The 12,939-nt window shown below is 44.5% G+C and overlaps 1 protein-coding gene across 1 annotated transcript in view; it reads left to right on the plus strand.

Moving 5' to 3' along the window:
• The window catches only part of LOC311139774 (myocyte-specific enhancer factor 2D homolog), a 63,402-nt gene extending 52,336 nt beyond the window's left edge, over positions 1-11,066 (plus strand). The window contains exons 7-12 of the mRNA XM_084174722.1: positions 1,693-1,871; positions 3,436-3,547; positions 4,044-4,233; positions 5,447-5,515; positions 7,610-7,660; positions 10,625-11,066. Coding sequence (XP_084030848.1) covers positions 1,693-1,871; positions 3,436-3,547; positions 4,044-4,233; positions 5,447-5,515; positions 7,610-7,660; positions 10,625-11,048 — 1,025 coding nt within the window. The 3' untranslated portion in view covers positions 11,049-11,066. The remainder of the gene's footprint in view (positions 1-1,692; positions 1,872-3,435; positions 3,548-4,043; positions 4,234-5,446; positions 5,516-7,609; positions 7,661-10,624) is intronic.
• The last annotated feature ends 1,873 nt before the right edge of the window (positions 11,067-12,939 follow it).

Consider the following 12,939-nt stretch of genomic DNA (forward strand, 5'->3'; position numbering starts at 1 on the left):
AAAGAGCCCAGGGCAAGGGGCCAACAACAGACTAACACACGTTCTTTCTCCTCCTCCTTCTCCCTCTGTTGCTGGGGTAGATGAGTGAGTGTCCAGTTTCTTAAAGGAAGGATTGAGTGAGTGTCTGTGTCTGCTAGGTCGGGTACAACACAAAAAGCTACCATCGCCCTGTTCCACTTTTCCCTTGGTTGCGGCTCACACACTAGTCCCATCCCAAAACACCTCAATACAAAGTAACCTTCACTGGCTGCCCAGAGTTCTCTATCCAGTTGTGAATGGCGTGAGCGAACTTATGATAACTGTTATGCATTGGGTTTATGTTTGATGGAAGTAGTGTGTTATTGGTACTGCTGACACAAATGAGTCTGGAACAAACAACATCATTCTGTCCTTGTCATCCGTCAGTGTGCACGTTTGTGTGTGTGTGTGTGTGTGTGTGTGTTTGTACGTGTGTGTGTCTGAACTGAAGTATGTGTGAGTGAGATGAAACGGTGTCACATGCTGGTAGCATCTGGGACACGTCATGGAGCAACTTTTATCTGCTGTCGCAGAACACTGCCCAGCTCTAGGGAGTGTGTGTGCATGCGTAGTTGTGTGACTGACAGTGTGTCTGCCCGCAGTATGTGTGCGTGTCACTTTGTGTATCTCTCTCTCGCTCTCTCTCTCGCTCTCTCTCTCTCTCGCTCTCCTTCGCTCTCTCTCTCTCTCGCTCTTTCTTGCTCTCTCTCTCTCTCTTGCTCTCTCTCTCTCTCGCTCTCTCTCTCTCGCTCTCTCGCTCTCTCTCGCTCTCTCTCTCGCTCTCTCTCTCGCTCTCTCTCCTCTCTCTGTCTCTCTCTCTCTCTCTCTCTCTCTTGCTCTCGCTCTCTCTCTCTCTCTCTCTCTCTCTCTCTCTCGCTCTCTCTTGCTCTCGCTCTCTCTCTCTGTCTGTCTCTCTCTCGCTCCTCTCTCTCTCTCTCTCTCTCTCTCTCTCTCTCTCTCGCTCTCTCGCTCTCTGTATGTGTCTACTGTCTGTGTTTGCCTGGTTGTGTGCCTGACAGTGCTGGGAAAGTCCCCCGCTCCCCCATCCACACAGGGAGCCTGTCTTTCTTTGAGTCAACTGCTCCTTTTAACCCAGTAAGGGGAAGTCAGCCTGACGATCTGTCCCATGGCAAGAAAGAATGTTGTTGTCTGAGTAGCTTGATGCTGTCCCAGATTAACACTGCTCACCATTGAGCCGTTCGATGGAAAAAGGTGGACCTTCTGAGATAAACATTTGAAACCAAAACGACACGTACGCTGTTTGATTTGTAAACGATTAAAATATGAGAGGTATTTATGTATTATTGTGTCTTATGACTCAACTCAACACATTTTAGGAGGTTGGGATGTCTACAGTAATAACAAAGTGTTGTTCCTCTTAGGGGTGTGTCACATGACGTGACCTGAAGTGGACTGTCTGAATGTTGACATAGGGATGACGTAGGGTTGACATAGGAGTGACATTACTCCTGTAGTGAAAATATATGAGGTTTTGTCAATAGTGTTAGTATAATGTGTGAAAGGGTCAAACGAGTAATGTTTACAGATTCATACTATTATTCACAGTGTTACATTTGTCCTACAGTAAGGGAGAGGCATACACACACCACACAACCACTCCCTCCATTCCTTAACACAATATTAATATCTCCTCTCCGTCTCCCTCTCAACCAGCGAACGGCTACATCAGTGCCAGGGCCTCCCCCGGCCTCCTCTCCGTTTCCAACGGCAACAGCCTGGGGAAAGTAGTCCCGGCCAAGTCTCCACCTCCGCCCAGCCCTCAGATGGTGAACAGCCGCAAGCCTGATCTCCGGGTCATCACCTCCCAGAGTGGCAAGAACCTGATGCAGCTGGTGAGCCACAGAGAGATCCACTATGGGAGCCCTACTGGCCCAAACTGAGTCTGTTGTTTTCTCACGTTGATAAATACTTCATTGGTGTCCCGCCAGTCACAAAACAATGGGGTGCTGAATCTTTATGAATCTCTGTTCCTTCTGAGATAAACATTTAATACCAAAACGAAGTGAACGCTGTTTGATTTGTAAACGGTTGAAATATGAGAGGTATGTATTTATTATTGTGTCTTATGACTCAACTCAACACATTTTAGGAGGTTGTCTAGAGTAATAACAACATTTTGTTCCTCAGAGTGGTGTCCCTCGGAAGTTCACATATTTTTCTACAAAACGGATGCTGAGTCATTGTTATTAGTTTATAAAGTAATTAATAGGACAGCAATTATAGTAAGATTAAATTAAAACGTTGATTTTGGCACCACTCAAACTTGAGTGTGGCTTTAGACTGTGCTAAGGAAGGATCACGTTATAATTACCATTCTAAATGTGATATTTTCGTGAGTGCATGATAAAGTAGCCCCCCAGACGCTGATCTGAGTTCAGTTTTGCATTTCCCCTTAATGAGCCCAATGGTTAAGGTTAGGGTTGGGGGCTGATCCAAGATCAGCGGGTTAGTACAAAGCTGTAACCCGTGTTCTCTATCCTACTGCCCCCTGCAGACCGATGAGGAGCTGGAGTTGGTGAGTGAGGTGAATAGAAACTCCTCCTAGACTTGACTGTGGTTGCTGTGTCAACACTGTGGTCTCACAGGCATGAGTGTCCTACTGATATACTGTCATACTGGTATATTAGTAGATCATTAGTATACAGTACTTACAGTGCAGTATCAGTCGAATAGTAGCACAGTACAATGTATGTTTTAGCATAGTGTGTAGCCATTTATACATACTATGTGTGGTAAATCCAAAATGGACTAAAAGCTCTCTCAGTGAATGCATTGTATGTATCTTGGCATGTGCATGGGTCAACTCCATGTGTGTATAATCCATGTCGGGTAGAGAAGGAGGAGGTCATAGTGTATAGGCTACAGTACTCTCTGGAGTGTGTGTGTCCATTGACTAGGACAAACAGTTACAAGGTGACACCTATGGCACAATGACCTCCACCCCTGGAGCGTCTGTGCCCCGACTCACACACGTATCACCACACACCAACACACACACACACTTATCACCACACACCAACACACACACACACACAAACACAATCCCTTTATTGCTCTCTCTGGTTGTTCTGCCCGATGCATGCCTCTCATTCAATCCGCATGACTCTCCACTGAGTGGAACACTTCCTAACACCTCCACCAACTATACTTTCATGTGGCTGTGGTGATGGTGTTGCCTTGCCAATGCTATTGAGATGGATTCCTTGAATGTTGATGTTTCCGTGTCATATAAAAGTCAATAACCATACAGGTCAGGATGTTCCACCTTTGTTTGCATTTGATTCTGTTCGTGAATGTCATGGTACTGCGTGGGCACAAACATTATGGGGTAAAATAAGTCTTTACTTCCTGCGTCCTGATGTTCAAGCGTCTTTCCTGTGTCCTCTGTCTTCCCAGAATGCTCAGCGGTTAGGCGGTTCTCAAGGGAACCTGTCCACGCCAGTGGTTTCCGTGGCGACGCCCAGTCTCCTAGCCCCCTTCTCCGCCATGCAGACGGCCTACAACACTGGTGAGTAAAGGAGGACAAGGGTACTCGCTGCTCACGGGCAAAGCTTGCAGAATATGGGAATTGGGCACACACTGTATGTCTGTAGTGTGTCTTAAAGCAAGTGTATTAGGACCAGTGGATGACAGAAACACAAGGGTAAATACTTTTGATTAGTTTATTCAGTTATTCTCTTTTTGTCAGTGTGCTCTGTAATTCCCCAAATTGGCAAAGGCAGAAAGGAGCACAATTTACCACTGTAAGTGAATCCTATGCATATTCACTTTGATCAATGTGTGAGTATTTCTCTCTCTCTCTCTCTCTCTCTCTCTCTCTCTCTCTCTCTCTCTCTCTCTCTCTCTCTCTCTCTCTCTCTCTCTCTCTCTCTCTCTCTCTCTCTCTCTCTCTCTCTCTCTCTCTCTCTCTCTCTCTCTCTCCCTCCCCCGCCCCCTCCCTCTCTTCCCCACCCTCCCCCTCCCTCCTCCCTCTCTTCCCCTCCCTCCCCCTCCCTCCATCTCAGAGTACCAGCTGACAAGTGCAGATCTCACAGCGCTCCAGACATTCACGCCATCAGGGCTGCTGCCTAGCAACATGTCCACCTGGCAACAGCAACCAGCAGTATCCCAGCAGCAACAGCAGCAACAACAACAACAACAGCAACAACAACAACAACAACAACAGATCAGCTTGGCGTCACTCAGTAACTTGGTGTAAGTACACTTCCCCAGTCATCCTATTGTATAAGTGTAGCTAGCTGCACCCTAAACCAGTGGTATTCAAAGTCGGGGTCGCGACCCCTAATGGGCTCACGGGGGACTGCAGTGGGTTCGCCCCCCAAAAATACAAAAATAATAATAATTAAGAGTAGAGATTTATTGTATGGAACAATATACAAAAACAATTATTGAGTAAATGTATTAAATGCTTTCATTTTGATAAGAGATGAAAATGCAATTCATTGAAGGTTGTGTCATTAGATTGTTAACATTGTGTTGTTAGATATGGGGTGGGATGGGGGAAATTCCTGGGGGAAAAATGGGGTCCCCAGAAATGTTTGCTGAAAAAATCAGGTCCCTGCTGAAAAAGTTTGGATACCACTGCCCTAAACCAATATCTGCGTTGCTCTCAATTCATGAGATTCAGTTAAAAGGAAGTTAACCCAAAACTTTCCCCAAACTATGTGACCAATCATCTAGTAGTAACTCCTCACCCATGCCATACAGACTACCCCTCTGTACTTACCTGTTCTATAGACCATAGCCCTTAAACACACATGCACTTACTGTATGCACACAATTTCATCAGCAAGTCTGACTCACTAAAGCCGTGCCTCATTGGCATTTGACATGAAATGAAGCATCTTTCCTCGAGAGCAGCGAAGCATGGTTGCTAGCTACAATAAAGGCCCAAACTGTGAACACCTCAGACCGTCACTGGCATCCACTAGCTATAGTATAGTATGCATCAGAGGAGGCTGGTGGGAGTAGCTATAGGAGGATGTGCTCATTGTAAATGCTGGAATGGAATATATGGAATGGTATCAAACATATGGAAACCACATGTTTGACTCAGTTCCATTGATTCCATTCTAGCCATTACGATGAGCTCGTCCTCCTATAGCTCCTCCCACCAGCCTCCTCTGGTATGCATGTACCTCCACCTTGAGTTTGTCTGAGAGGCTGACCTAAATAACTCCCTCTCCATTAACATCTCCCCACGTGGATCTGAGAGCGCTTTAGGTTTAGGTGTGCGTTGACCACCTGCTGTAGGCTAATGCTAGCTAGCGATCGTCATTAGCCATCAGCTTTGTCTCGTTACTAGCATTGTTAGAGCTAAATGCAGGTTTCTGTGATTGCGGCGGCTAGGCTAGCTGCGGGATAGCTGTATGTAACCGCCTGTTTGTTCTCCCCCTCTTGTCCACAGCATGTGGGGTGCAGAGAAACAGAACGGGGAGATGGCTAACTGCATCTCCAATTTCGCTGCTAACCTGAGGTGAACGAATTAGCATCTAGCTCTACATGTGTGGTTATCGTCATGCTTTTACTGTGTCGTATCAAATTAAGTTTGTGCGGCTCTCAGGTTGGGTTCAATTCAAAAGAACATAATGAAGGTATAACAGTTCAATTAGATTTCATGGAACTTACACTGGAATTGTTCTTGACCAACATTTGTTTATTGCTTATTTTGTTGGTCTTTGATGTGGTGGAAAATGGATGTAGAAGTTGTCTTTCCTCCTTCTTTTATATCTTGTTTCTGAGGCTTTGAGTCTTGTGACCGAAGAGAGAAATATACAGGAATATGGCAGCCGCCCCGCGCTGTGTGTGTCAGTCTCACAGGACAGCACTGACTCTCACACACACACACACACACACACACACACAAACACACACCAAGAATGAGTAATGTAGTCCTCCTTTTTCGTCTTCACAGTCATAAACTCAGAGCAGATGAAGCACAGGTCTATTAATCTCTATATCACCTGGATGGCCTGACAGTAAGGTCAATAGTCCGATTTCACCCATCCATACTTCATAAAGATCAGTGAAACTGCTGCTTCCAGGTAAGGCACTTGAACAAACCGTTCTCATTTTACCCTGAAGAGCACATTCCTCCCATGATTTGTTCTCTCACACAAGCGTTTGATTACATAGGCCATACGTACAGTCCCACTGTTTTGTTTTTTATTCCCTTGCACGGTAGTTGCAGTGAGCAGACACTTCCAATCAAAGGTGATTGACGGTTTTTCGCCGCGAGCCTCGCGTTCCCTGTCAGCCCTGGTTACTCACCGTGGGAAGCGAGGGGGGAAATGATTTCTGCCGTTTTTTTCTCTCCCCTTCCTTCTCTTGCACTGAGTGGCCAATCATTCCAGAGCCTCCTGTAAAGACTCACTGCAACTAGCATGCACCTGTTGACTAGCACACCAATCTAAATGTTAATGCTGTGTCAAGGGCGTCCCGCTAGCCTTCCCACATTGACTTGTTTACTTGTTTTATTGAATCGTTTTCCACACGTCAATCCAGCCTTGCAGGATGTGTTGGTCTCTGTGTTTGAGGAACCCAGCTGATGCATTCAGGCGAGAAAGGGTCTGAGTTGAGGAGTTTTAAGGGGTTTTGGAGAAATGGTTCCTGTTTAGGGATCATGTCTGTCTGTCAGTGTGTCCTTGCATTAAGGAACATGTCCTTTTGCATGGGAGAAATGGTGCACACACACACAACTCGCTACCTCAGTATGTTTTTACAGGTGGCAGTTGCTGCCATTACCTTGCTATCTGTCTATCACTCTTAACTTACTCTCTGTCTGTCTGTCTCTTCCTTTCAATCTCTCTCTCTCTCTCTGTCTCTCTCTCTCTCTGTCTGTCTGTCTGTCTGTCTGTCTGTCTGTCTGTCTGTCTGTCTCTCTCTCTCTCTCTGTCTCTCTCTCTCTGTCTGTCTCTCTCTCTCTCTGTCTCTCTCTCTCTCTCTCTCTCTCTCTCGCTCTCTCTCTCTCTCTCTCTCTCTCTCTCTCTCTCTGTCTCTCTCTCTCTCCCTCTCTATACCTCTCTATACATCTCGCTCTCTGTCTCCAGCTGTTTTGTTCAGGGAAAGGCTTACCTTTATGTCTCTACCTTACACACATTTTACAATGTACACAGTAATGAATAGTTTTTTGTGTACACACTGCTGATTTGTTTGCTGTGCTCATAATATCCTATTTAGTTCAGAGAAAGCTCCTTTCTCCTCAAGGAATAGTTGTGTGTTTGCACAGACGACAGGGTAGGGAATCATTGTGTCAACACATCCACTCCAGCTTGATTACACTACATTGCAGGAAAGGGAAATAAAATAAAAATAAAAAAAATATTTAGAGATTGATGACTTGGTCACTAAATTCCAAATGATGAGAGTCTATAATTACATTTGATTTAGTAAATGAATACCCAATGTTTGACTAAGTTTGAATGTAAAATGATTTAGTCATTTTTATAATAAGTATTTTTTATTTTCTATCTCTGTTTTTTGGCTGTCTGTTATGTACATCAATGGAGGTTTCTGATTCACCCTCCCTGTGTTAGTTTCTCAAACTGTCTTCTTTACCCTCCCTTTACAGCATGGCCTCTCAATCAAACTTGCTATTTGGCAGGGAAGAGGGTCTCTGCTGGTACTGTATATCTCCTCAGTCAGAGGAGGCTGGTGGGAGGAGCTATAGGAGGATGGGCTCATTGTAATGGCTGGAATGGAATGAATGGAACTGAGTCAAATATGTGGATTCCATATGAAGTGTTTGATACTGTTCCATTAATTCCATTCCAGCCGTTACAATGAGCCTATCTTCCCATAGCTCCTCCCACCAGCCTCCTCTATTCTCAGTGTATAACTAGCCACACAGCATGGCACTGTTTCCCAAACCTGGTCTTTGAGGACCCCCATGCATGCTGGTTTTCAATTAAAACCAGATCCAATAATTATTCGACAGAGGCTTCGGAGCTGCTGGTAGTAGTCATCCTTGAAACTCACTATCAACTCAGTTTAAGCTAATTTATTGAGAGGTTGGTTTAAAGTGAAAACTGTGCACACAATGGTCCTTCTGGACCAGGTTTTGGGAAACGGCGCTATACTGTACTGTACTGTAACCGTGTGCTTCTGGCTGATCTAGCTGTGTTAGCGCTCTGAGCTAGCCTGAAGAGCGAGCCTTCATCACTGTCACCCGGCCTGCTGACTCTGACCGTTTTATTCTCCATAGCAACAGGACCCCTGTGGCACTATAATCCATCTACCTGTACAAGTCCATAATGCCGGGCTTACACTTGATAAATTGGCACAGAGAAAGGCAGAGTAACTCTGTCAAGGGATTAGGGAGTGTGAGTGTGCACATGAGCGAAGGTATGTGTGTGTGTTGTAGGGTAAAGACGCACATTCTTGCATCTTCTTTTACTTTTTTCTGTTTCTGAGGAATTGAGAGAATATACAAGAATATGAATGGGTCATTGTGCCTTATAATTGCATTAGCTTAAAGGTCCAGTGCAGTCAAAACCATGATTTTCCTGTGTTTTATATACAGTGAGCGACAAAAGTATTGGCACAGTGACATTTTGTGTTGTTTTGGCTCTTTACTCCAGCATTTTCATTAGAAATTATACAATGACTATAGGGGTAAAATGCAGACTGTCAGCTTTAATTTGAGGTTATTTCCATCCATATCGGGTGAACCGTTTAGAAATTACAGCACTTTTTGAACACAGTCCCCCCATTTTAGGGGACCAAAAGTATTGGGACAAATTCACTTATGTGTATTAAAGTAGTAAAAACTTTAGTATTTGGTCCCATATTCCTTGCATGCAATGATTACGTCAAGCTTGTGACTCTACAAACTTGTTGGATGCATTTGCTATTTGTTTTGGTTGTGTTTCAGATTATTCTGTGCCCAGTAGAAATGAATGGTAAATAATGTATTGTGTCATTTTGGAGTCACTTTTATTGTAAATAAGAATATAATATGTTTCTAAACAGTTCTACATTAATGTGGATGCTACCATGATTATGGATCATCTTGAATGAATCGTGAATAACGATGACTGAGAAAGTTACAGACGCACAAATATCATACTCCCCCAAAAATGCTAACCCTTGTTATTGTAATGATGAGAGGTTAGCATGTCTTGAGGATATGATATTTGTGCGTCTGTAACTTTCTCACTCATCATTATTCAAGATTCATTCAGGACTATCCGTAATCATGGTAGCATCCACATTAATGTAGGCGTTTAGAAATATATTCTATTCTTATTTGTCTCAATACTTTCGGTCCCCTAAAATGAGGGGACTAGGTACAAAAAGTGCTGTAATTTCTAAACGGTTCACCCAATATGGATGAAAATACCCTCAAATTAAAGCTTGACAGTCTGTACTTTAACCTCATAGTATCATTTCAAATCCAAAGTGCTGGAGTACAGAGCCAAAACAACAAAACATTTGTCACTGTCCGAATACGTTTGGAGGGTTGGAATAATACTGTGAAATTGTGAGAATTATGATAATTGTAAGAGCTGTTTAAAAGAAGAAAAATAAAGAAAAAAAGTTCCAGACCTCTCTGCAAATAACAGATAGTTTTCAGTTTTCCCCTCCACACTCTTGAGACATTTCTCTTTGCTAAGAAGCTATTTTTGTTTGTTTTCAATTAAAATAGTCAAAAAGAATCACAATAAGGTACTTAATAATTGTTACCCAGAAAGGATTTGATATCGAGATAAAAACGGCTACATTGGACCTTTTAAGGGTGACCTGATTTTAAGGGTGAAGTGATTCAAGTGAGTAGGTTTTTCCAATCGAGGGTGGTGGTGCTGTGGGCTGTGTGCATTTACCCATTGGTGTTTAGTTGTAGATGTCTGGGTACAATTGCATGACTTACTACATGCAAAAGATAAAAGTGACTGTGGACACATGACGCAAGGTATGGGAGTGGTCTTTCGGAATCCAGAGTCAGTCTGCATGGCTTGTGGACCGTGCGCTTCCGTGTGGCCTTTTCATCCAGTCTGTTTGCGTCTCTGTTCGTGTGTCTAACCTCAGTCCATCATCCGTACCTCCCTTCAGGATAGTCTCTTGTAGAAGCTACATCATGACGCAGTGTTCCCTAAAACATTAGCAGTGAAACATTACCTGTCGTTAGCAATTAGCCAAAAGATGAGCTGTCAGCCCAGAGTGTGTGTGAACAGTAGGGTGGAACACATAGAGCACTGCACATAGAAGTGAAGACCTACACCGTTCATATAAAGGACACTTATCTACCACTCCCATAAACAATTATATCCTTTCTATCTGCAACGTTCTGATTGTTTTGCCCCTACTCAATTTGCTGACACATTTGTCATCTAGGATACTCCCTCCCCCCTCCACCTAGTGTGTGGAGGTGTTGACTCTATGTTCCATCAGCGCTTACTGCACTGTGTGCTGGTTTGCAGGTCCCTGTCTGGGCTCCTGTGTTTAAAGTAATGTTCATGGTGATGTTGATATGCGTGTTCATAAGGAGTGTTGCAGTTACCCTGGCTGACCAGCAGATGTCAGCACATGTCTCACCATTTCTCTCTCTCTCTCTCTCGCTCTCTCTCTCTTTTCTCTGTCCCTCCAGGCCGGTGGGCCACTTACCTCAGGGCACCATGCTGACCATCAACACCAACCCCAACATCAGCATCAAGTCAGAGCCCGTGTCGCCCAACCGTGACCGCAGCACCCCATGCTCCACAGCCGGGGGTGGCGGAGGAGGGGGCCTAGTGACCATCACAGGGGCCCCTATGTCAGGCCAGTACCCAGGGGCCCTGCGCCTGGAGCCGTCCACCATGCAGGGCCGCTCGCCCGTCGGCAGCCTGAGCAGCAACGGCAGCTCCTACGAGGGGGACCGGGACGATGGGGCCCAGGGGCGGGCCCAGGACTTCCACCACCAGGGAGGGGCCTCCTCGGCCATGGGGCTGCTGAGGCCCTCGTCCACGCAGGAGCAGCAGGAGCAGGAGGGGGCCAACGTGAAGAGAATGAGACTGGACACCTGGGTCACATAGATGTGTAGAACAATAGAGTGAAGGGGAGAGATGCCCCCCCCCCCCCCCAACCCCACCTACTTACCGTATGTACAGTAAATGCTGACCTCACACACACGCCTCCACCTCACACACACATACACATGCACCGGACACGCCCATTTGCGCATGCTCTTACACACCCTCTTTCTCTCACAAATGTATGCATTGACACTCAAGCTGCATACTGTTTTACACTATATTGTACTACACACACACACACACATGCTCACACAAACACCCTCTATAGGGGCAGAGTCACCGAACCAGGGATTACATGTCAACATAGTGTGTTGGACAAGAATAGGACTGGAGTGAATGAGTTTTCTTTTGTTCAAGCTCGCTCTGCCTCCTTTTCGTTTTGAAAGGAACGAGAGCAGCTCAAAAACTGACTGACTATTGACTGACTATTGGCTTTGCTGGGTTTTCTCTTCCCCCTCTACATCAAATAATACACACCTGATATCCTCCTGTCTTTTATCCACAGTAGGTCTCTAGTCCAGCTGCACTGCGCTGTTGAGAAACAGTATGACAACCAAAATGTATCCACTTCTTTGTATCTGCCCAGTGCACTGTTATATCCAGCTTTTGGTGTTTTTGTAGAGTATGAGATTGGTGTATATGGAATATTACGTCCTCTCTCTGTCTGACTGTTGTCCATCAGCCATCTTTACATTTCTATTAACATTTCTATTTTCGATTTGAGAACGCAAAATTCACTGAGTCAAGCTGACTAGCTATCCATTTTATAAGACAGGATTTACTCTTCTAAAGTGGATGATCCTTGTCTTGTTTAGTTTTAGCCAGGTATTTAATCAGAACCATGCAAATAGCTGTTTAATCTGAAACATTGTACCTTATCTAGGTAAAATACTGTTTTATCAGGGAAGGGCTGCACCAGCTCTACGACACATGCTACAGATACCTACAGATCAACTTCAGATGCTGCGTGTGTGTTCCTGTTCTTTGATATTTATTTCAAATGCTCTTTTTGTGTAAAGGTTTTTGTTACTACCTTCTGGACTTTTCGATTTTCCCCACGCTCAAATCCATCCGCACACACACGAAAAGTATTTTTGTTAAACAATGCCTGTGTTTCGGAAGGCTCTGAATAAGAGATGTAAACTGGGAGAAAAAGCAAAGAACTGTGTATATAAACAATTAGTTCTCTGTGTGTCTTTCTGTATGGCTTTTGTATAGCAGGGACATCGTTTTTTGAGAGTAAACATATAGAGCATATATATATATATATAAATATATATTTAAACAGCAGCGATAGCAGGTTTTGAGAGTAAGTGATGAACTGCATACGATGCAGAGAAAATGATAGACAGGGATTGTATATAGAAATATATGTTCACATATGTTCAGCAGGATATCCCTAAAAGCTAATGTGTTGCTTCTCAGTGGATCTGTCTTTCTAGTTATGTGTGTGTACAGAAGTGTACTATGTTGCAAAGCCAAGGGAGGGTGCTAGAGGGACAGAAAGGGAAGTAGCAGTTGATTGGACTGTTTGAGTGAGCAGTGGTTAGTACTCTGACAGAGCGCACTTTAACCCCTTCCTCCCCCCAAGCCCCCAAAATGTCCCCTCTCTTTAAAAGCCAGGTGTCCTCCAGAATGGGACAGTCGTGTCTGCATGTCCTCAGGCACATCAAACTCATCCAACACACACACAAACACATTCACACTCACACATTAGCCAGACAAGTATCCATTATGCTTTCTGTTAGAGGAGAGTTCCTCCCTGGCCACATTTTAGTAATTACAGCATTTCACTCATTGATCTGTTGTGTGAACTCGACTGCACCCTACCAGTGACTTAAAAGACAAGTCCATCTCACTCTCATTTGACCCCCACCACTATCAATTTTCT

Source organism: Coregonus lavaretus (assembly GCF_964263955.1).
Source record: "Coregonus lavaretus genome assembly, chromosome: 13".
NCBI classification, from domain to species: domain Eukaryota; kingdom Metazoa; phylum Chordata; class Actinopteri; order Salmoniformes; family Salmonidae; genus Coregonus; species Coregonus lavaretus.